Genomic DNA, 26,053 nt, shown 5'->3' with positions numbered 1-26,053 from the left:
GTATCTATACCACACATGGTTAGATTAATGCATATACATTCTAGCAAGGAAACATTGAGCAATAAATATTTGTGCATGACCTGTGCATCTGCCTGACAAGCAAATTACTTTTATAAAAAAGCCAGATTTGTTAGATTTGTGTACCTACTAACAGTCCACTGTAAAAAAAAAACCCTACAAACCAACCAAAGAAACAGAAAGATAAAAAACAAACAGGGTAAGACTTGGAATTATTCAAAGATGATCTTCATATTCCTTTGACTTCACTGAAGTTCAGCTGAGTAAAATATAGCAAATTCAGCCTCGAAGGACCCTGAATTCTTTTAAAATAAAAAAGCTTGAGATTAAAGATTTCTCATGCTTTATCTTGGAAACCAAATAGTTTATTTAATACTGTGGTCTAGTTAAGAAGAGATGCAAAATGTGATGTTTGAGATGGAACTGTGATGTCTTCTGTCTGAATGAAGCACCCCTCTCCAAAATAAAAGTAACATATTACATAACAACCAGTGTTCTTGCTGGGCAAAATTCCCAGTGCTCTAAACTGATTCAGCAACTAAGTTCCATTCTGCAGCCTATGTTGGGAACTATATTTGCATGACTTTTAGCGAGACTTAGATTCCCAATCACCCGAATTTATTGTAAAAATGGAGCAAAAGCTCCTGTGTTGCTTGCTGATTTTTGACATTTCCCTGGCTTCTTTTACACTTAAGGATTGAGAGGACAAGGTTTTATGACTGCATGAAAAATATTCACACCTTAGGTGTATCTTCTCTAGCCATTTCTCTGGAATAGTCTGTGACATCAAACTGGTATGTCACTTCTAAATGTTATAGTGCAGTGATATCTGGAAATAAATTGACATTGTAGAATATCTAGCTAGCTGCAGAAAGTACCTTTCAGAGATCATGATGTTCCCAAGTGTTTTGGGAATGGAACAAATCATAATTTTTATATATTTAATGTATGTATTTAACATATCTGTTCATTATTCACAAGTGTTTCTATATATTTTACAAGTACACTTGAGGTACAGATTGTGAATAAGTGGTCTGTAGTAAGTATTTAGTCACTGTTAAAATTTACTTATTTGAACTTTAGGGCTGATCATCTACATTTTGCAGCTCTTGATTCTGTTTCTTGACTGGTTAAGGTAGTCTTCATACATAGTTTTCAGATCAATTTTGTTTCACTACTCAGTAAGCTTTATTTCTTAATTAAAGAATCTTGAACACAGGTCAAAAATTCCCTATTTGGAACCATATAAATTAACAATTCTTGACAGATGGGTGAACAAATAATGAAAACATGAACAAATAATAAAATAAACTGGCTAGACTGAAGCCTTTCTGTCTTTGTTAAAAAAAAAAAAGAAAAAAAAAAAAGAATATATTCAGCATGTGGTCTTTGTAAGATGAACTTAATACCAAGCATGCAGAGGATTAGATTTCTTTTAGAATGCTGTTCTGGGTAAAACTAATGGTATATTTGGGCTAAGTAGTTGAAAACCTCATTTGAAGTTACCTTCTTGCCTGGCTTGTGGTTTACTGTAAACCATGGACATACTGAGTGTTCCCGGACCATGGTTCAAGAGAGTGCATGAAAACTTGTGCATTGCAGGTACACTAATCACATGAGTCATTATGTGTGTATTTCTAGTATCTAGTCAGGCTCTATGTGTGCGCAAAGATTTTTTGTTTGTTTGTTTAATCCAGAGGTCAAAATTCAAAAGTTAACTTTGCATATATACACCCAATTGGTGACTTTGAGGAAAATGCTCATACAAACCCATTTTACACATTTTATATATGCATATCCGTCTACTTAGTCTGTATATATTTCTATGTATGTATATTTCTGACATTATATATTTATTTGCTGAATTTCTTGCAGATGCATATCATTGCTGCATCATTTTGGTTACTCTTGTAAAACCTTGGCAAGGTTTTACAAATCTTTCCTGCAATTTTGTTTCCCCATTTTAAACAGAAATGTAGGCCCAAATATCTACTGAATTCAGAAGTGTGCTGAAGCTCAGATTTCATGTAGAAAACTTGCCAGTTTTCCCATTTCCCCGGGACAGATTAGTTACCTAAAGAGGATCCTCTTCCCAGAGATCCACCAATCGGGCTGGGGATGCCACTCTTGTTTGTCACTGTCACTGGACTGCTTTTACTAGCTGGGAAGAGGTTCTGTGTTGGAGACGTTGGGGATTTGACAGGTTCAGCTGTTTTGGGTCGGGCTGAAAGATTCAGTGGCTGGGCTGCTTCATCCTACGAGAGTTTAATGTAAATAATTATTAGGAAAAGACAAATGAACACATCATTTTGCAAGCAGCAGTTACTTTACACCTCGAAGACAATACCACATTCTCCAGCAATAATAACAAAAGAAGCTAATTATCTGCCTCCTTTAAGATTCAACGAAAGGAAACCTCATTAATTTCTCTGTGTTATGCTTCTATTTACATTAACTATGTGGCTGGATCGTTCTTTTTGCCAAATTAAAATTTGAATTAGCTCACATTACAGCTTAATTTCCTAATGTGTTTTCGGAGATCTATATTAACCTAGGGCATTTACAAAGAATTATTTAAAATTTCCAGCAGCTCAGTAATGCTTTTGCATTGGTTCTATTTGAAAAGTTCCTGGCACTATAAAAATAAGTTATGTAGCTTATTTTTAAATGTATTAGAAACTAAGGAATCAGAAGTACTTCTATGAAAGAATCATTTGAAAACCCTGACAGTTCTTTGGCCCACATTTAATGCTGCTGCTAACTTATGCAATCCATGCATCTTATTTTGAGTGCATCTTTTGTTTAGTAAAACAATCTATGCTGTTTCCCCATAACAGGAGATAAGAATTTCACTGAATTAAAATTCCTTCAATTACTATGGTAATGAATGCATACTATATAAATTTCAAAATATATTTTATTTTCTACTATTTCATTTTGTATATTTTACAGTATTTTATTATTCAAATGTGTCATGTATTTTTGACAGATTTATGTAAAATCAATTTTTTTTTACACATAAATGGTATTCTGTTTCTTGTTTGATTCTTCTGTATTATTTCTGTATCCTGTAGTTATTCCTGCTGCACTCAGCCTTTAATGTATCTGTATGTTTATTTGTATACAGAGAAGGAATGTTTTTTAAGGGTATGTAAATCTCGTATCAGCACTTTTATATATTTTGATACTTCTCATAGGCAATTATGAAAGAAATTTTCTCTGACATATATCTCTTTTTTCAATGCTATAGGAGAATAAGTCCATCTAAGAAATATCTTAACTTTTAGAATAAGACTCATCCAAGCAATTAATCTCTTTGATCAGGATATCAACAACGTAACCCTCTTCCCATTCTTTGAGCTTGTTCCATTTGCTGAATATGTTAAGCAAGACAGAGCATTTGGAAAATTGTGAAACTGATTTTCTGTAATTAAAGAGCCCAGTAAGACATACTTAAAATATGCCCAAAGCAGAATTAGGCTAGAATATCGTCCATATTTTAAAACACTGCACTGATCACTTCAAAGCTTAGCAATACATGTCAGAAGACAATAATACGCTACATTATCTCATCTTTTCTGTTCTCCTTACTGTCAAGCAGTGATTTAGCAACATACATTTGATCATACAAAATGCATTAAACAGGAAAATGTAACAAACAGGTATTTATAATGCCATCATACCTCCGGTTTTAAACTATTTCCTTAAAAGTGCATGACATTTTTGTTCTTCTTGACCTTGCAGTGTGCACAAATGTCCACACCTGTTCAGAGTCCAAGTGAAAGCAGAAACCCAAAGGTATAAGGAGCATAGTCCATTCTTATGCTTTGTGCCCATGTTTATATGCAAGCTGTTTCCTTACACAGATACAAAGTGGCTTCAATAAATTTCTTTAAGAGTTCAGAGTCCCTTTCAGACTATGAAGTTTGCCAGACTAGGTACTGTGAGCGTGTACACATAATGTATCTATGCTACTATGTGCAATTTCCAAATAATTTTCTGCCTAGTACTGATACAATCGTGAAAAAAAACCTAAACACTGCCAGAACCTGTTTGTTTGCACTTCATAGACAGCATTCTCATTTCAGCAAGGCAATCGAAAAGCTGGAAAACATTCTGGTCACTGACTTAAAAAGCCCCTATCATTACTTTTGAAAGATCAGACTCCTGTAAAAGAATTCCATTAGTTCTATAAATAATGCATGTAGTTAATACAAACAACTGTTTAAAAACAGAGAAAATATAGAGGATTTGTTAAGCAACGTATGACCACCAAAACTGTCATGTCTCATAAAGGTAAAAATTTGCGTATGGGTACTGTTTCTATACTAATAATTAATTTCTTCATTAGCCATTGGTATTTGTCCACACAAAGCAGTGTTTATCTTTAATATTTTCAATGCAATAGCGTGCTTAATAAAAACAACAATAAAAAGGCTTCTCTTTTATTAACATATATTTCAGTCCATTCAAGTTAAATTATGTAGGGAAACCCCCAAGAATTTGCATGTGGTCAACGCTGTAATAGGACTCAGCTGGCCACAAAGCTGGAATGGTATTGGCCTTGATTCAAGGAGATATGTGCTTGAATTTAACCAGGGAAAATTTTACTCATATAGTAAAGGTTTGGTTTGGTGTAGATCCATTTGGCTCACTCATGAAATTACTTTTTCACATTAAAGTAGTCAGTAGTATATTCTCAATACCATAAATCATTGGTGTTAGGTATCACTAGACTATGGCAACTTGCTGAAACAGTTGGGCTTTGCTTTTGGTGGCTTCTGTATTGACCATAACAAACTCCGCATATGTGGTAAATTTCACTGACTGCTTTCAAGCCTGGCATTGGATTACAAGAGGTAAAATATTGGACTAATACACATCCACAGTTAAGTAAAGTGAACGCCTTGCTAAATAAATGTTAGATCTGGCCATAATGGAATAGTTTTTATTTATTAGTACTCTCAGCGTAGCAAAAAAGTGTCATAGAAATTTATCAGCCCAGGCAGAAATATCTACTCACCCACACTTTACCATGATGATTGATGATAATGAAAAAAAAGAATGATATTTTACTCTCATGTCAAAATATAATAATAAAAAAGAAACCCTCACCTCAAGCGAGTAAAATCTTCCCAGGCTGATTCAAGGCTAAGGACTGTGTCCCTGTAAGGTGTTAGCAGCTAGCAAAAAAGTGTGTTTTCTCTCTCTCTCCACAGTCACTCTGTGCCTTCTTTAGATCTAGTTTAATAGTTCTGCTTTTATAGTGCTATCATTCAACTTGGTAAAACGTCTAAACGTTGGTGTTTTTTAACAGTCTGAATTAAGTTGCTTCTGAGCATATTTGGTCTTATGAAATTCAGAACAACTGTAGGAGAACACAGCAATAAAAGCCAGCCAGTTCCACCCAAAGGTATGAGCTGCACCACAGATTTCACGGGGTGCACGATGTTCATTTCAAGCTGCTGGCAAATGCCATGTTGTAGCTGCCTCGTTCCAAGCAAGTGAGAATAAGCAGGCACAAGCATTCAGCAATGGCGCAAAACCAACAAGGAGCAGCTCGGTTGTCAGCAGCTGTGTGAAATCAGCAAAAGTCAAATCAATCTGCAGTGACACAATATTTCCCTCGAGTCCTGACTTACATCTTATTTTTATGTGAGGTTTTTCCAAAATTGTTGAATAAGTACAACTAGAGATTTGTAAAATAATTAGAAAATCTACAGACTCTCTCTCACCCTAACAATGAAAGCTCGCACCACATTTTAAGATACTCAAAAATTCAATATGAAACAATGGACACCGTTTATGCACATGACTAGCTTAAAAAATAACCTTGAAAATATCACATTTTACTGATGAATCTGTTGTGCTGCCTGTGGTAGCAAGAGGGATGCCTAGCATTTTTGGAAGCAAGAAGTAAATGCTCTCTTCTCTTCTGTATGCTGATAATAGAGTACTAAACCTGAAAATTTTATTTTAATATTGAAGAACTTTCACATGGTTCAACTTCCAATTGTAAAACAATTAAATAGACCATGTAATCTCACTGCCCTTTTCAGATACCACTTTTTCTTTACTGAAAAATACCTTAACTTGAGTTACCGGGCTGGTCCCTCTCTTCTCATTTTTCATTCCAGTGGGTGAGAGTGCCCCCGTTGTATTTGGTGGCTGTGGAGTAGATGGCATTTTGGCTCCAGGAGAAACTTGCATGCTTGCCAGCTGAGCTGCATACAGTTGCTGGAAGACAAGAAGATATATAATATATTCTTGCAAAATTCCTAAGAAACGAAGCTGTAAATGTACATACTTTTTATTGCTCTGCTATTTCTTCCCTTAAAAGAAATAGATATTTTTTTTCAGCACTTTCTTGTCTGTGTTTTTTCTCTTCTTGTTAGGGGCTTTTCCCTTCTTGTAAAAGAAAAAAAAAAAAAATGACTGGAAAACTCCACACCCCAGTATCTTTTTTCTTAATTTGACTTTTAGCTGTTTTGTTGGGTTTTTTTCCTTCTTGCTAATGATGGTCATGGTAATGAGCAAAAGGTTATTCTGTGCCCTAATACTAAAAACAAAATTGGCAAAGTTATAAGGCTGTTTATGAAAAGGAGGTATAAACCCCTGTCAGAAACAAAAAAATACTTCAGGTCTTTCTGTTCTTACCCAGAAATTATCCACCAACTCCAGAACCTCTGCTGGCAGCTGACATAGGAATGGTTTGCTACCAAAAGGCAATGTTGCATCTTCTCTATACAGCAATGGAAGTTAAAATAGATGACAGGGCATGTCTCCATCTTGCTGTATGGTGATTGTTGTAACTTCTATAAATGCTAATAAGGAAAGTAGGCCTTAAAATTTCCTGTATGTAGTGATGAAAATCCAAAAACAACCTCATGGAATTTTTTAAAAATTTTAACTGAAACATAATAAAACATTTGTGTATTAAAATAAGCTATTCCTACCAATATAAAATATTTACTGAAAAAAACCAAATAGGTTTAATTTCCTTTCAGTGACCAAATTTAAACCCTCACCTTGAATTAGCATCAGCCATAATTCTTCTACCATAAACAGGGAAGATCCTAATCCCTCTTCTACATATAGATCTATATAAACTTTGCCTTATTAGTCAGAAAAAAGCCAGGTGGTTTGTATGTAATTTCCAACATTACTATCATTCAGATGGACAAATAAAAAAAATTACAGTAATCAAAAGCAGACCTTTCAGCACATGTAATTAAATGAAAGCTTAATAAAGAATAATTTGCAAGAGCCAGATGTGCTTATGTCATAATTGTTGCTTTCTTTGGAACAATTTCTCTAATATAACAAGCCTCCACAGAAATGAAAGTTACACAATACTATAAGCTCAGTGACTCAGTGGCTAGACAAATGTGTAAAGGAGGGGCAGAGTCAGAACTCTGGGTGACAAATGAAAACTTTTTTGATTCTTTGTTTCCTGCCACCCTTTTCAGTACCACACAGGGGCTACAAAAGGATCACAAATTAATATTTTGCAATCAACAGTGTTTAAATATTTTGGCTAAGGTATTATTTTTTTCTGCACTAGAAAACTAGAACAATTGAAAATAGAAAAAAGTCCCAGCATTTGGTGATGTCCTGGATACTGAAAATGAAGCATTGTATACAGTAGTAAGTGGGAAGGGGGTTTCCCTACTACTGGGATCTTATCCCTTTTAGCATATTCTTCAGTTCGAGCTATGCTTGCTTAATAGGATGTTCTGCTTATATGAGAATAAGAAGCACATTTCACAAAGTTCTGAAAGCCTGCACATTCTCGGCTCAGAAATAATTAGTCACCATACTATGAACAAGATGATACAATAAACTTGATTACAATTTAAAGACAGAACCCAAAGGTTATAATGGCTTTCTCAGTGTTCTGTACTTTCTCTATTAAAATAAGTTTTTTTGTTGGTTTGGGGAGGGGGGGTTTGTTTGTTTTTTGTTTTGTTTTGTTGTGGTTTTTTTTTTTAACATTAGGAACCAACTTAACATCTACTTCAGATATCTGGGGGAGATGACTTAGATTTTACTAAAAGTAGACTAAAACTTTAGTACATAATATAGTGTGTGTTGCATTTTCAAGAGCAGGAAATGAATTCTATGTAAAAACAAATGCAGGTTTATCAAGTAAAGTTCAAAAGAATTTTCTTCTCCCTTCTCAGGTAAGCCATCAGGGCAAAGAAGGTGGGGTATGAGTCATTCTTTCTACAATATTCAGTCTTTCTTAGAGGATAAAAGTTGACACTGATGGCAAGCAGCACAGTGTGATGGGTTAACCCAGGCTGCTGCCAGCCCCTCTCTGCCACCCCCTCAACAGGATTGGGGAGAAAATAACATGGAAAAGCTCACAGGTTGAGATAAAGACAGGGAGATCACTTACCAGTTACCGACATGGGCAAAACAGACTTGGTTTGGGGAAAATTAATTTAATTTATTGTCAATTACAATAGAGCTGGATGGTAAGAGACAGATGAAGACTAAAATCCCCTATCTCTGCCATTTTACCAGGCTTGGCTTCACTCCATTCCTGTCACGTCTGTCTTCTCCCACTCCAGCCTGGCTGCTGGCAGCGCTGTCCCTCACATTTTGTACCTCGCTTTTCACTGCTGGTGCAGCCTTGTGCCCTTTCCAGAGTGCATATTCCTGGGGTGCCACCAGCCTGGCTGGTGGCTTTGCTTGCCCTGTGGTAGGGCCTGTGCCAGCACAGGGCAACCCCAGGCCTCTCCTCATGGCTGCTGCCTCTCCTCATGACCACCGCCTCTCCCCACAGTGGCTGCCTCTCCTCACAGCAGCCACCTCTCCTCAAGGCTGTCACCTCTCCTCACAGCCACTGCCTCTCCCCACAACCACCACCTCTCCTCACAGCCACCACCTCTCCTCACGGCAGCCACCTCTCCTCATGGCTGCCGCCTCTTCTCACAGCCACTGCCTCTCCTCACAGCGGCCACTTCTCCTCACGACCACCCTCTCCTCACAGACATGGCCTCTCCTCACAGACATGGCCTCTCCTCACAGCCACCGCCTCTTCTCATGACCACCCTCTGCTCACAGCCACAGACTAGCCTCACAGCCACCACCTCACAGACACAGCCTCTTCTCACAGCCACCACCTCTCCTCATGACCACTGCCCCTCCCCATGACCACCACCTCTCCTCACAGCCACCACCTCTCCTCACGGAAGCAGCCCCACAGCCTGCGGGCTGGACACACATGGCTAATGGGATTTGTAGCCCAGTTAGCCATTACAAGGAAGCAAAAGTGCATTTATCATGTCCAGAAGCTGCAGCCATGGTGTAGCTGTGTCATGAGCAGATATCTCAAGACCACCAAGAAGAGAGGGACATATGCCAGCAGCCCGAGAAGGGCTGGTGGGTGACCTGGCACCTCAGCCCCAGTAGGACAGGCAACCGGGACGTCCACAGCACTTTCAAGGGTCACAGAGAGAGCAGCAAAAACCAAGCGGGCCGTTACAGTGACTGCCTAGAAAACCATTTGATTTTGGAAATACAAACATTAAAAGCAGAATAAAATTAGAATTATACACCACTCCCCTTCCAGTGTGTGGAGGGTGGTATTAGCAAGTAGTGTGAGGATGAAATGTTTCTAAAGGGTCACAGATAATAAAAGAAATCTTGTCATTTATATATGTGTATATATAATTCACCACTGGGTTACTCCAAGGTCATAGTACTGGCTTTAGGGTAGCGTTTCTATAAATTCTTTTACTCCATAAAAGCAAATGTAAAAATAAGAAACACTAATTAGCTTTCTGGTTTGCTTACAACAAAGCTGTTCCACAAACAAGTGCAAATCTTGCAAGAATTCGCACTAGCGCTAGCGACAGTGCTGTGTGGATTGGAAGGCTGTACAACTTCTAAACACCAGTTTGCATGGGGAGCTAGCCAGTCGGGAAAGATATGTGCACACTGCCGTTGCAGGGATGAAATGGATATTTTTGCAATTACCACTGTTGTGGCTTGAAACAGCAATTGAGGACCTCACATTGAGATGGTCAGGTTGTGAGGCTTTTATTTGCAATATTAAGGAGGGGAGGAGGGGGGAAACCCAAACATTGCATTGTTAACTTTTAATGCTCAAAAGCAAAAAGTTTCAATGCAATCTTTTCTGTTGAAATTCTAACCTACTGACTATTGAATAGTGACTAAAAACATTAACCTAGCACATAAAGAGCATTTCATAACCCTCATGCCAGCCACTGACTCAGAAGGCTCTTCATTACAAATTACATATTAAAAACCATCAAGTATTCATGATTGTTTTAAGGAGCCTTAAAAATATATACCCTGTTCTTTAGTTTTTTTAAAAGGTCACTAAATTAGATTCTTACAATTCAGTTCCCAGCATCTAAAGATAAGTAGTGCTGCTTTTGAGTTACTGAGTGCTCCTGACATTGAAAACAATTTTGAAAACCAGCTCACTTAAGGGACGTGAGTAAGGATGTAGTTTTACAGTTTGCAGAGCCAGTTTTCTTCTAATGTCGTGATCTGACACAAGAGTGGGATTCTGCAATGCTGCAAGTCTCAAGGCACTGGCAAGTCTCACATTTAGGCACCTGTGAACTTCCAGGCTTATGGACTTAAGCAGTTGTTACTGAAATCTTATTCCACCTGTAATCAACTAAAAACCTGAGGGGAATTTATGGAAGCTGGAGGTCACTATGAGTCTGAATGATGTTCATCTACCTAACAAAGATGGCAGATGAGTGGGAAAGCGCTGTACTCAGCATGTGCACAGCAATGCACAAGTGCATACTGATTTTTTTGCCTGGAAACAGCAGAATTCATACTAAGCCTTTGCTATAGCTTAGAGCTACCATCCAAGAAGAACTGAATAACTAACAAAAATAATAATCCAGGGGTGGTGGTATTTTCTGCTTCAGAAATTGCCTATGGCATTTGATGAATTATTTCCATTTTCACCCTTTTTATATAAAGTATCATCCATGATTTAAAATTTGTCAAAAACCCTATAAACTAATAATAGAGCACCTTGACTGATCCAAATGTTAAAACTTTTCTTAATGCCATCCAAGTTTCACAATGCCTTTGCAAGATATTTTCACAGTACAGAAGCATAACTGCCTTTGCTGCCAGTGTTCATTAATGCCATGCCAGAGGACATAGGCCTTTGTCTTACGCATCCCTTTCACAGGTTTCAACACTTTTTCTATAGTTTTCCAACTAACTTTCAATAATCAAAACTCTTTCACTAGCTCAGGTCCCTTGCCCGTATGACTTCTTGCTTCCACGTAGGCCTGTGACATTCCTAGACGCATGCTCCGCCACATGACATGGAGCACAGCAAATAAGCACAGCGCAAAGCTTTCCAGGCACCAGCTGCTTCCTTTTTTTACAGCAGAAATGCTGACACTTGCCTCTTAGGATGTATCTAAAGGAATTAATAAAGGTGAAGAATTTTGAGGATCAAATTTTACAGATGTAACACATGGTGAGGAAAATAGAACAGGCCTTAAATCAACACAGGTCAGAGAGATCTGCACTGACAACAACTTGTTAACTTTGTGACAGGCTGTTTTACCACCTAAACAGAACTATGATAATCGTAACATTCTTATCAGTGGCTTGTCGATGACGGGACTTATGAAAAAAGTTTGTTTAGAGAAGATATTTCAATAAAGAGAAAGTGATCAGCTGCTGCATAGGAGAGAGGAAGTTCAGATGTACAGGTCCAGGGAGGAAATGAGAGAGCAGTTGCACTTGTATATATGAGAAGATAAAGGCAAGGTCTGAAGACATTTCAACTGACTGTGTTGGTGAGGAAGAATTTGGTCACAGCAGTGGCGATACAATTCAGACATTATTTTTGCAGCAGAATTCTGAAGAAACTATAGCAAAGCCATATGTGACACATGGAGATAAGAAAGAGAGCGTTGAGATACTCAGTGTAGCAAATAATCAAAGTGCATGTGATGAGGGCTGGCCTAGCGTGATGAATTGCAATGGATGTACTTGGAAGATGCCCCACAAAGAAATTCAGTAGAAGATGGCTTGATTCCAGAAGGAAGGAATCTGTTCTAGAAACATTTACCCTTTTATTTTGTTTTACTAAGATTTATGGCCAGAATGTAAAAACCTTCTCCTTTTCCTGTATTTGTACATTATTTCTCCAAAGGTGCTAGAATTATTTTTTTTTTTCTCAGAAACAAATGATAATTTTTATGGACTCTAATTAATTCTAAAGTCTTCCATTACTAAAAATGCAAGTTCTATGCCACATCTTCAACAAATACATTTGCTACAGTAAATGAAACCGAACAATAAAACTACTGAGAATCAAGTGAGAATCCTTATTTGTCAGCATTTTAAACAAATTGTGCAAAGCTGAAATATCTTATTTATAGAGATGAAAGTTCAGCTATTTAGACAATGAGTAATTTGGTTTCTAAAGATGAAAAACTCTAAGGAGTGACTGCAAGTGCTATTGAAATCCTGCACTACAAGAGGTAATGCAGTTATTTTTTTCTGTAGTATATTTAGTACATAGTGTTGCAAATATATAATTCCAAAATTTTCCTTTCGAATATGTAACATGCAATAATAATACTTAGAAATGTCTGATCACAAAGGGCTTTTGCAAGCTCACTGAAACCAGTAACATCTTTACTATTTCCAGTGCACATTTCTGAAAAGAACCTACCCAAAATAAAAGCCACTGTTGGTGGGACTGCTTATTTTTTATTATTGGTTAAAGGTGCTTAAAATAAGCTTGATGCTGAACAGATTAAAGGAAACAGAGACTTTGTTTGAAAAAGTTTTTCTTCTGTTTGGAGAAAGAATGGATTAGTGCTCAAACCCATGGTTTTGGGTATCATAGACAGCAACTGTGGAAAGTAAGGTTAAGTGCTGACCTGAGCCCGATGTCACTGGTATAGCCTTCAGCAGTTCAGGCATGGTAACCTTTTCAAAGAGCAGTGCAGAAGCATAAATGTCCTACTCAAAAATTTCACACACATCTTAATTTAAGTGCAAGAACTGTTTCTAAAGAAACATTAATTGCACTTATTCCTTCCTATTGTTGTATATCAATGTCTTTTTTTTTATAATGGCATGTCTTTTGCAACAAATATGCTCAGTGACTAACACTGCAGTTGAGACCTCTACTTAGCACCAAGATAAGAAATGGAGTTATTGGCTTACATATATATATATTCTTACAAAAAACGCATGTGGTTATTTTTCTTTTTGTTTTAAGATGGTTTTTATGCAGATCCTTAGAGTGAGAGGTAGGTTAACAGAAAACGACATCCAGAAACACAAGACAGCCTAGAGTAACTCATCAGCAGCTTAACCATGTGACAAGCCCAGGGGCAACTCGAAGGCAGCTACTGCCTGTGGAGTCTGCCAAGAAGCCAGATGCCATCACCAGAAAAACACCTTCCACAGCTCAGCATCTGTGTTCTAGCTGTGCTCTCCACACAAAAGGAAAAGGAGGATAAGGGGAAAGAGGAGGAAAGGTGCATATAAAATTGTTAAAGGAAATGTACATACACATGAAAGCAACACTTACTTCAATTTAAAAATCTAAAACTTTGAAAAATCAAAGCTTTTGCTGATGAAATCAAGATCCCTTCAAATTAATAGATAGTATGTCTTATGCTAAAAGTGTACGTTTTCTTTTGTTTTACAATATAATTCTGCAGGCACTACCTGCTAAAACAAGATATGTTATAAATTTGTTCTGATGAAATTTGGATGTGTCAGTAGCGTTTTATCAGTTTGTTCTAAGAAAAGTAATAACAAATGAAAATAAGGTAAGTTTTACAGATTTGCTAGTACTGTGGACCAGACCCTCCTCTGATTTTAGTAATAATCGCCTACTATCAAGGACCAAGTATGCAACATTAACTTAACTGACAGGTTTTTGCTAAATAACTGAGAACTATTTGGTTTTACATGGGTATATCTGAAATGGCATCAATCAAGTACAGCTACATGAAGATGGAGTAACAATTACGGGGAAAGTGTTTAATTTAGAAATATGATACATAACAAGTAACAGTACACTGCAAATACATCTTTTCCTATACAGAATCCAAGTGTCATCATTCTTTTCTTTCCCCTGTTTGTACATGCCTAACCTATCCACAGTGGACATAACATTCTGATTTTAAACACCTATATATCACCCTGGTGCAAAGTCTGCTCATTGTTACAGAGTGTTAATAGCCTCTACTTCTTATAATAATGTACCAAATACCTTTGCAAAAAGGCGTTCAGGTGTAACACGAACAGGCAGCTAATGAATTATCATAACTAATGTCATAATAACAAGGATTGTTGCAGTGATTATTTATGCACTTGCTAGCTAATGTGCTTTCGGATTTCTTAAAGCCCAATATGTGCAAACAAACGAACTGTGTTTGTGAAAATACAAATAATACATTTTGTAGTTAGAGATGGAGTTAGAAGACTTCAGTTTTCCCTATAGCTTCAGGTGTGCGTCTACTGAAAAGAATTCTTTCTTAGCTAAAAGAATGATTTTACCAGTTATTCATATGCATTCACTTCAGGTTTTTTGAACTATTACCACCAGTAATTTCAGTGTCTGTTCAGTTGCTCTTCTGTATATTGTCTAGGGAAATTTTTATGTGGCCCTAAATTCCACTCAATTCCTGTCTCCTTAGGAGGTACACATGCCTGTTTTGCTTCTCGCTCAAGCTGCAGAGAAACAGATACCTCATTTCACCACTGAGTGTCTGCTGGTTCCAACTCCTTTTACTGACCAGAAATACATTGTACTCATTCAGAAAAAGAAAAATTACTCTCATCCCTTCTATTGCCCTGCTGTGGATAATGGCCAACCCACACCGAAAATAAAAGAATCTCCACACATTTTAGATACTGCAGCTTGTATTGTTGCAGTACTGCAAAATAACAGCTTTATTTTGTTAAAAGGGCCTAACTTTAAGTGGACCATGGAATATTTATGGCTCTCAGTAGTCCTTTGAAAGAGTTATCTTATGTTTTTATGCCGATCATGGGTCAGAGGTTCAAATCAGCACTTCTTTCTGTCACTCCTTATATGTTTTACTATAATTTACAGCTCAGCAAGAGGACTCATAAAACAAAAGTGTCTATTTTACTTCAGCAACTAATTCTAGCTAATCAAAGCTTTCCAGCAAAACAACCCAGCATGAAACTCTGCGTGGAAAATATGCAGAGAACAAAGCGTTTTGTCAAATAACACATCTCATGATGTAAACACATATGTCTCTTATAGGAAATTTTATCGCTTCCACATTATCGGCACACAAAAGGAGCATTCTTGTCGCAGACCTGGTGCGACTGTGGAGCCATCGTCATTGGAAACAAGAGCCTGATTAGGTTCCCACACAGATATGAATAGGTTTTCTTTTTTTAGTGTAATGCTGCCTTTCTTATTTCTTAAACAGACTAGTAATTGTGGCTGTAAAAACAGTGAATTGTGTTTGGACGACATTTGTTTCTTCGTATTTTTTTTTAGCTACCCAATGACACCAATTATCCCATATGGTTGTCCTCTTCTGGAAAGTCTGAGTTAATCCACAGCTGTGAAGATGAAGACGCACCCAGCAGGCTCTAAATCTGGTGGGTCTCTTGTCTGCTAATAAAGTCCACAGTCTGCTGGACAGATGTTAAGAGGATCTGTTAAATAACTCAGTGACAAAGATCCAGACTTCTGTTGGGGAAAATAATTAGCAAAACCATATCTGTTCTTCATAGATTTTCATTTCTTGCCTCATCTTTTGGAGAAATGAACTTTCATTACTTGATAGAGTCCCACAGCACATATAAAATAGGTCCTGCTCAAAATATGAAGGGACTAAATGATTGCATTGGCATGTGTTCTGAAGAAATGATGGATCTTTCTGTCCTTGACTTATTCTTGCATGCTATGGTTCCTGCACTATTATTTTCAGTTTGGCTTTATTCATCATGGTACAGGCTTGTATTGGGAGAGGCTGAATAAGTACTGTCAGCTATAAAATACCTACTTAAATTTTTAATGTAATGGGAAACGTAAACCGAAGATGGAATTACCATTTGACTTAATTTTCTTTACATGTTATTAACATTGCTTATTCTTAAATAAAGGGATTATAGATAATACATTCTGGCCCCAAGGCTCATGCTGATGTTATGGCAAAAAAACCCCACCCAAAACAAACAAGCTAAAAAAAGTGGAATGAGAAGATACCTGCAGCAAGACCCATGTTTAGAGACTTACTCACTCTCTGTTCCCGATCCTCCACCTGTTTATCATCATGGCCTGACAGCATGCACATCAAATCCCAAAGTCTCTCTCAGCTACAGTCATGTAGATTTGGAGAAATGCTACAGAGCTAAAATATATGCACCAGTGCAATCAAGAACTAACTTGCCTTCAGGCACATGTGCATTAAGGTGCTCTTAAGATCATTTCTGTTGTGTTTGCAAACGGTATTTCTCATTCTTTTGACCTTATCCTGCTTTGACATAATGAAGTAGAAACGGCCATCAAAAAGCTCGCTCTGCTTTGTTGCCTAAATGCAGCAACCCTCATTTAGACATTGTTCCTGAGATCGTGCCCCTTAGAAATCAAACGGCTTTGATTTCATTGATTTATGACAATTAAATACAATCTCTCAGCAACTGCCTGTTCACACCCTGCTTACTGTAAAGCTGTGGGCAAAGCCAAGAAAGAATGCTTAGATCTCAAATAAATTTATCAATCACTTCAAGTAGCTAAGACAATGTATCTAATTTGGCACCTGGCAGTTATTGTAATATTGTATTTGTTTCCCCTTAGGAAGTAAAGCCATTGGTTTATTAGTTTTACAGCACCTTGACAAGTTTCAAAGATAAAATGTCACCCTATCACCCTATGAGGCTGCTGGGAATTTTTAATGAGATGGCATCAAAATTGTGACAGAGAAGTTTACTCTCTGCAAAAAAAAATACGCATTAAAAAATGTATCCTGAAATTTTATTTTATAAAATTAAGTTCAGACAGTACATTGGGTATCTTATATCATCATAAAATACATGTAACGCTGGCTCTATTGAAATAAAATAACTACTCAGCTCACAAGTGTCAGAGTCTCTGATATTTAAATGAGACTTCCTATTTCTTCCGATGTGACCGAGTCAAAAATCTAACCCCGTGAAGTGCAAGTACTAGTCCTAAGCCCCTCAGAGACAAAACTATATTTCTACCATGTCAGAAAAGAATAAAAGGGAGGCTGAAAGGCTGACCAGGGAGGACAGAGTAACAGCCACTAAAAAAAAAAAGAAAATATATATATAAATAAATTTAAAAATTGCAAGCCTTCTGCAGTGTATATGGAGCTCTTGCTTTCTGAAGCGCAATTCCCTTGTGAAGCCACTGACTGCAGGGAGAAGCACAAATCCTCACTGACTTGGTGGTTGTGTCTCACCTCATTTCACTCTTTTTTTCTTTTTTTTTTTTTTTTCCCCTTTCCAAACAGACTGAGTGTTGGTCTGCTGAGAATATAATGCTAAGCCACTTTTCCTGTAGAGTTTTTAAACTGGGCCTCTGAGAAAGAGTTTGATACAATTCAATGACTGAAGTAATACCTTTGTCCATCTGAGCATTAAATGGCCCATTGAAATACAGCTTAGTTAGAAAGAATTCCAGTAAATGGTGCTTTCTAATTTTTTTTTTTATTATTATTATTCCTCTCCCAACAGATTACAGCCTGGATCTGAAAATGCCGTTCAATCACTTTTGGTTGCCTCTCAGGTCAGCCCTTTAGCCAGTGTTAATTAAATATAACCCCTTTAGAATACTGGAGGTTAAATGAGAGCAACAAACTGGTCTTCTTCAAAATATTAGCTCATGCTCTCCAAAGCTGTAATCTGTTTGGGAGGGCCCTCATTTAAACACATTGGTCTTCATAATGAAAATTTTAAGGGGCAGGGGGGCAGAATCCATGCTAAATGCTATTTTGTGCCACAGCTAGTACTCACAAAATATTAAACACCTATTTCCATGCAATATGCCATGTCTATTGTGCTTAAATAACACACATCATAAAGGAAAGTGCTGCCGCAGACAATTTAGGCCGTAGCAGCACATACAGCACAATTTCCAACTTGATAAAGTGAAACTATAAAGAATCAATGCATAAGTCAGACAGCTTCCATACCTAATATTCTTCCCTGCAGCTATTAGAAGTTCATATTTTTGTCTCTAGTAGGCATGAACATTAGTATACCTTCAATTTCATGTCTTCAGTCACATTTTGTTGTCTTTTCCATACAATTTGACCAGACCATGAAATTGGAAAGTAGCTGAAATTGTCTTTTTTTCATCTTAATGATTTTAAATAAGAAAAGGAGGTTTTTCTGTAATCTATTTGTTTCCTCCTTTGTAAAAAGTTTCCTAAAGTATTCATAAAAATTTTACTATTAAATTAGTTGAAAGAAAGCTTTTTAATACATGGTAATTAGTCTTGTCTTTCTGAACATGACTTTACTGTAAATACTCCTCCTTGACTATCCCTTTGTCCCAAGATTCCTTAGAAGAACGCAACCAAGCGATAATTCAGCATTATTGCTGCTTCAGTGCACTAATCACTTAAAGAGCAGCAAGGACCCTATGTTTACTGCCACAAGGCTCCTGCAGCCTCCTGGCCTAAGGCAGGCTTCCCAGCCCAGCAGCATCCAGATGTCAAGAGGAATATCCAGGTCCTGATGCAGCATGCCGCTCCATTCCAGTATGGCCTAAACATCTGTTTCATCTGCTGGCGTACAACCTGCTGAATACACTGAGACTGCCACACAAAGTAGGGAATTGAATGAGGGTGGGAGTGAAATACTGCAGTTGCATAGCTCCTCATACTTATCACTAAAAAACTCTCTGCAGACACAAAAATTAACATTAAATGCTTGGAACCCCAAAACTGGAGCTTGATCATTTGCTGTCTCAAATGGTGCTCTCCAGACTAAAAGTCTAGACAAACAGCAGGAAGGACAATGTGATAATTAACCCCCCCCCACCTTCCTACACAATATATACTTAGCGTTTTCTCTTCTAATGGAGGAAAAGGTCACAACACCTTAGCTCCTCACCTCACTAATTTTACTCTGGCTTAATCCTTTATGGTGCAAGAAAAGGACAAAAGAAGAAAAAGCACAGAAGTATGAAACACAAATCCCTAGTTACTGTTGTAACAACTGCTTTTTACACAAAGCACTTCAAAATGAGGTGAACTTAGTCATCTATTACATATTTATAATTTCCTATAGATAGTGACTCCAGAGTTCTAAAACAATAAGCACCTTTTATCTAAAAGATAGGAATATGTAAATAGCGACAGTTTATCTTGAGGCATGACAAAACCAGCAAGCATTTTAGTTAATCCAGATTAAGTTCTGACAAAGAATAAAGGAATGCTAACTGTTCTCATCTCTTTCACTTCATGTATCTATTCTCTTGTATTTTTGCTAGCAACAATAATGGAATAGTTGCATGCTACCATGCAAATTCTTTGAGCTGTTTATGACAGCAAGATCAAAGCTCAAACTGAGAGTGCATCATTTTTTTGCTGTATTTTTTGCTCAAGAAGAGGACCTAATGAGAGGTATTTAACCAGGAGTCTTCCTCTGCACCTGCAGAGCAGGAGCACTCTCACAGTGCAGCCTCATGGCTCACTTTTTTCTCTGGCCAGCCTGGGGACATGGCTTGCCTCTGCATGCCAGGAAACAGGAGCGTGGAAGGCAGGAGGGACTATATACTGTGTCCTGCCTCCGCATGGGGTGAGCACCTGTACCCAGAAACTTGGAAGCACCCCTCAGACCTTCCACTGAAACACACCGTCTATGAACCTGAACCAACCACCACCTTCTTTGTGCTGCTTGTGAAATGAACATGCTGGTGCTGCAGTACTACAGCGTCTGAACCAGGTATATCTGAATACAGTCATAAACTACTCCTATTAAAGGTAAAATGTAAGCATTAATAAATCCTCCTATTTTAATAAAATATTGTAAATATCAAGAAAAACCAGAATGCAACAATATGTAAAAACGTCATCAAATGTCTACAGCCATTTCCTTTGCAGGAGGATAACAGAAACATCAATAAAATCTTTCTCTTAAGCACAAAGTTTTGCATTCCTTCATTTAATGTTGTCAGATTACTGATATGCTATTTCTCAATCACAATTCTCCTGTTATTTGCCATGCACAGGGAAGAACACAACAGATTTATCTTTGTAATTCTCCCAGATTATATGTTGTACTACACAGCCTGAAAATTGGCAAAAAATCTTTAACTGCTTTTATGATTTCACAAAATAACTGTGACACACTCTACTTAAAACTATTATGTATTTGATACAGAAGTAAACAGATAAATAATATATAAGTTCATTTAAGCCTAAATACCTTCGGTAGAAAGCCACTCACAGCAAAGGACAACTGCATTTGCTTGAAAAAGTAATTTTGAGTAGATAATGTTATTCGACAAAAGATAGGAAATGTTGAAAAAAAATCTTTATGCTATGTTCACTTCTATTAGAAATTGCTGTTGGCATTGTTATAAATTCTACCTCATCAAAATTGTGGATAGCACCAAGTTAACAGAGTAACAAGCTCACCTAGGAAAGCAAGGACCAGGAAGCATGGCTCCAAAGATAGCTGCAAACAAAAGGCTTTAGTACTTTAAACTCCTTCTCCTGTGTCTAAGAAAAGCAAAGAAGGAGCACTTATTTAAAATAAAAATATAATCAGGTCTATCAGGAAAATATGAAAACATAAGCTGATGGTTGCATCAGAGTGCAGTTTTTTCGTTCACTTTACGCTATCATAATATTACCTTATCTGGTGACACTGTAAATTAAATTATTCATAGAAAGAATTTAAAATGTTTTCTGATACTCTTTTAGAAGCTCTTCTAAAAATCGGGTTTTTACTCCTTACTGCTAATATAAAGTATCTTTAACAACAAACTTGAGAGGTCTATATGAAAAGCAGTTAACTCATGAATTCAGTTTCACACACTTTATGTGTAGAAATGTGTTCTGGACTAAAGCTACTGTAAAAAGAAGGAGCTGCTTAAAGTGAACCCCTGTGGTAAGGGAAATAAAACTATATGATTGAAAAGCAATTAATTACAGTAAGTTTGCTGAACGGATGATAGCTATCAAAGCTTATCAAATTTTGTATTTCAGAATTTCAGATATTTATTTCAAAAAATGTTCACACATAGATGGGCTTTGTGAGAGAAGTCAGGAGTTTCATTCAGGCTCATGTCAGCAGGATTACAAGCAATTATGAGTAACTGCTTGTTGAGCTGTGTGAAATGAGTTGATGAATGAGTTTCCTAGTAAGCGCATGTCCACGTCACTGGTACGATTGCTAGTAATGTAGACAATCTTAGTTGAAGGGGTTTAAAAACATAATTATTCTAATTCTACAGGGGATGAAATCGATTCAGGACAGAAGGTGGTTGTGCAATTGCTGTTCTCGTGTAGACCTTCTAGGTTTGTCAACCTGGCGGCAGACAGGAAAAAAAGAGGCATAAGTGAAAAAGAAATCAGGACAAGGGAAAAAGAAGTGGCAGTAAATCTTCTCTAGAAATATTTCTTATGAACTGGCATGAGTTGGTGGGTTCATTCACTATCTGATCACCCAGATGGAGAAACTGTCAAATATAACAACTGCAGTATTTCCCTGTGTGGAACTGTACAGGTACAGAACAAGAACACCGAATGCTCACCTACACTGCTAACCATACTGAGAGGCAAAAACATTACAAGTAAATTTCTACAGGCTCCCATGACAGAATCACAGGACACCATCCAAATAATAAATGGGTGCAAGTCAGGAAAAAGGACAAGTCCCATGTAAACTACCTGTGACAGCTCCCACACCTGAATCCCCACCTTGTGAGAAGATGCCAAGGCAGCTCTACCTTTAAGAGCTGAATTTTTGAAAGTGCTGCTTGGGGTTTGAAGCTGTAATGTTTTCCTACATTTCTAAGAGACACAGACAGTTCATGTGGTAGCTCACAGCCATCCTATTATTTTCACTAGCGAAAATGGACAAAAGACAGGGATATAATAAATATATACTGGCTCTACTGATCAGGAGAAGCTTTATCAGTCAGCTGGGGCACATCTGGGAAAAAAGTCACTCAGGTGCATCTCTAGCATCCCATTCAATTAACATACCATTAAAAATGGTTTGTCCCTGTTCAGCCTGCTGCGTTACCTGATAAGTCAACATATTTAAAATGTATATTTAAATGCAGAAAACAGTGAAATGTTTTCTTTGTGAAGCAGAAAACAAGCCCAGTTTAGGGTATTTTAAAGCACTAGAAATAATTGTGCTTTACAGGCTGCTTAGCGGATCTCTCACACTGATCTTTTACTATATATTTAGAACTTTCCTGCACCTTCAAGGAAAATTAATTTCCTTAAAGGAAGTGCACACAAAATTATGCAAAACATATTCAAATGGGCTTATAAAAATTACATCTAAAAAAAATTTCACATTTGCACCTCAAAACCAGGTAACTGGGAACATACTATTACAAATTCAGTGTATACTGGTGTATTTTACACAAGTAAATGTGAATTTGGCATAAGATTGCCATGCTTCCTGAATGTAATAGGTGTGATGGTATTTCAGCAACAGTGCTGGGACCAGATTAAATAGTTATGAGGCCTGATCTTAGCCCTCCCCATGGTGTTGAAGACTGCAGCAGAAGAGATGGCCTGTACTGGATGAATTACTGTGGAGAGTTCACAGATGTGTTATTTAACAAAGCTATAGACTACTTAAATCTGGTGATTTGTTCTGTTGCTAGCGTGCAGGACAAATGATGGAACATCTTTGAAAAGGCTTCACCTCTTTTGTTTCTCACTTTGCTTGCAAAAATGCCAGTGGACATGACAACACACTCTCACTATTCCTACACCTGAAATACTACTTCACTTGTTCTCATGCTTAGCTATTTGCTGCAATTCATGCACAACACCAAAATATGTGCTGTATTGTGTTGACTTCACTCAATTTTGTGAATGATTCCTTGAAGTCTTGAATAATCCGTCAATACTGACATGTAAGCATGCTGTGTTTTCCTTCCTTTATTCCTTAAGATGCTCATCCCTCCAGTCCCTTTTTTTCAGGACAGATATGCAAGCCTTCTGTTGTGCCTCCACACATATACAGCCTTCATGCAGGGTCTTAAGAATAGGCACGTGATTCCAATACTTTCTACGAGTTAGGACACTTTTCTAGTTTCTGAATCATATGGATCCTAAAAACTTCACAACTGAATACATCTTAGACAAGTAGGGTGTCGGAGGCAATACCATTCCAATTTTGTCATCTGAAATGACTCTGCTCAGTGATAGCAATATCTGCACGCTGATTTGATGACTTCTATCTCATCTCCTATGAATTTCCCTTTCTTTCTGAATTGGGTCAGTGGGAGGGAACACTGTCTTATAATCAAAACCCCTCCAAAATAAGACAGGTGATGATATCCTTCCAGTCCATGCATATTTAAAAGAATTCTGCTTCCTTTGAGCATGTGCACGGACGCATGTGTGTGTATGTCTATTCCTAGAAACTCTCATCTAACCATCCTTATTCTTACAACGTTTAATTCAGATGAAAGGTGAGTTTTCTTTTTCTGTAGAAATTAATCAGGAAGGAATGATGATATAGAAGTGTATTATTTTCCTTTGTGTATATACCTGACTTAAAAGGCCTTTTTGTCTTTAACCTGATCACTGCCATGTTCCTAAACATCCAAATATGTTAACACCTTCACAGGAAAAAAATCCTTCATGTCTTGTAATTTGTATCCAAATTAAGCAGCTCACTCTATAGTTATCAGAAGTAAAATAAAATTCCAGGAACATATTCACTTGCAGCTAATTCCTGTAAGGCATATACCATATACATTTCTAGAAAGCTTGAAGGAGACCAACTGCCAGCTCAGAGTATGCCTCACAGTCAGCCTATTCCCCAAGGGGATGCCACAGTTTTAAAAGAGCTTTAAAAAACATGCTCAGCCCCTGATGGCACTCTGTAGTACTGGTGCCTCTGGTGCTCTGTCAGTAAATGCAGCAGTAACTTATTTGCTTCTTACTGGCTTCTGAGTGAATACATACCCCAGGGAAGGAGCTTTGGAAAGCACAATTCTTTTAAAATAGAGCCTGGGCTTTCAGTGAGGGGCAGCCAGTGGTTAAGGCATCTTGTTGATGCTGGCGGCTCAGCCTCCTCCAGTCACTTGGGCTCAAGCTTCTGCCTTGATACAAACTGAGGAGACCCAGGAAACCTGCAATCCAGGCTGTAAGGATGACATCCTTTTAAACATACGAGTTTCCTGATAAGTGAATTTATGTCTGTGCCATTTATGATCTTAATGGTAAATTCTCCCTGGAACAGAGCATATGGGCCTGGAAGACAGCTGTCCTGCTTGGTGAGATCCATAGGTGCAGAAGATGGGAATCACACCAGCAGCCCGATCCCTAGCTGCCTAACTGAAAAGCCTTCCCTCTTGGGAGAGGAGAGCGGGCGCAGGGTGGGAGCACTCCCCAAGGCGGAGGAGGAGCTGATCATCTGAAGGGAATAGAAGCAGAGACTGGGCCAGACTGGGTGATAGTCCGGTGGCTAGCGCCCTTTGTGCAATGGGGGGAAACAAGCCCAGGACTGGACTTAGCCTTGCCACATGCAAGACAAGCACTAGAATCGCTACAGACCATAGAAACAGTCTCTTTCTTAAACATTCCTATAAATTTTTTATCAAATAACGTGCCATCGTTCCATTAAGCAAGAATGAGAGTAACAAAGACATGCTGTTTAAAGGAGTCATTGGAGATGCAGGGCATTAAATGGGTGAGAAAAGGGTCTTGCAGCTGCAATGCTGCTGTACCAGGCTGATTACTCTAGCTAATGGGTTTGGGTTTTTTTCTCTATCCATTTTTACCAACTTGAAAAGAATTGAGGGGCTCCCTCTCATTTTGATCAGGGTTGCCATTGGTGGGAGAGCTAGGAAAATCCTCCTGGCCAAAATTTCCCCAGAACTGCTATTTTACTGCAAAAAGCCTCAACTTTGTTAGGCTGTCTTTTCCTGGTGAAAATCTCTTTGCCAGATAGTTCAGGGCTGAAGATGAGGAGTAGGAGAAGATAGAGTATTAAGAAATTCTGCAAAGAAAGGAGGTCATCTGGTAAAATATTGACTCAATGACATCATTTTCATTGATACTGCCACTGATATAATTCAACTTGATAACACAGATATTATATACAGAGACATAAACATTCAAGTAGGGAAAGGCACAAGTGTAACTATTTCATTGATTTTAATTAAATTTTCCTAAGTATTGCAAGGTTGGCACATTTTTAATTTTATTTTCATTAAAGGGCTTGCTTGGTCTCTCAGAGACCTAATAAAATCTTCTTTCAACCCCTTTCCTTCCTCTGCTACAACCTAAATTTCTACATAAGAAAAGGACCAAAATATTTAATTTACTACTTCCATATACTGAAATTTGCACACACCATTCCCTTAATTTAGGCCACTATTCACTGTATCATAATAAGGAACATTCTGTTAAAATATGCCCACCTAGAGCTCAGTAGTCTTTGAATGCTAGATAAAATCATTCTATAAGGCTAATGAAGACAGAAACTCTGCCTGTAACAATATTAAGTTTGTTTTCTCTAGTGATTCGAAGAAGTGAGCAATCTGTCAGTAATACATTGAGGGAAATTACTTGTCTTGTAGGAATTCCCGCTGACAGTCACTCACTCACAGTGCTGACCCAAACATCTACCCGCTGACAAACAAATTACAGTGTCTAACTTTGAAAAGGTAACTAGCTGGTTTTAATTTTGATTGGTCTCACCAAATCTCTTTCACATTTACCCATCCACATTCTTCATTGTGCTTTAAAAAAAAAAAAAGAAAAAGAAAAAAAAAAGGAAAACCCTGTGGGTTTTGCATTTGAAAAAATTATTATTGCCTACA

At 37.6% G+C, this 26,053-nt stretch overlaps 1 protein-coding gene across 8 annotated transcripts in view; it reads right to left on the bottom strand.

Annotated features, from left to right (window-relative positions):
* SOX6 (SRY-box transcription factor 6) overlaps positions 1-26,053 on the bottom strand; it is a 376,098-nt gene that overhangs the window by 62,754 nt on the left and 287,291 nt on the right. For all 8 annotated transcript variants that reach the window (XM_040608288.1, XM_040608282.1, XM_040608285.1 and 5 more), the window contains 2 exons: positions 6,106-6,255; positions 2,093-2,273 (listed from right to left, as the gene is read on the bottom strand). In XM_040608288.1, the coding sequence (XP_040464222.1) occupies positions 2,093-2,273; positions 6,106-6,255 (331 nt within the window). The remainder of the gene's footprint in view (positions 1-2,092; positions 2,274-6,105; positions 6,256-26,053) is intronic.

Source organism: Falco naumanni, chromosome 10 (genome assembly GCF_017639655.2).
Source record: "Falco naumanni isolate bFalNau1 chromosome 10, bFalNau1.pat, whole genome shotgun sequence".
Taxonomy (NCBI): Eukaryota; Metazoa; Chordata; class Aves; order Falconiformes; family Falconidae; genus Falco; species Falco naumanni.
This window is presented reverse-complemented; position numbering and strand designations above follow the sequence as displayed.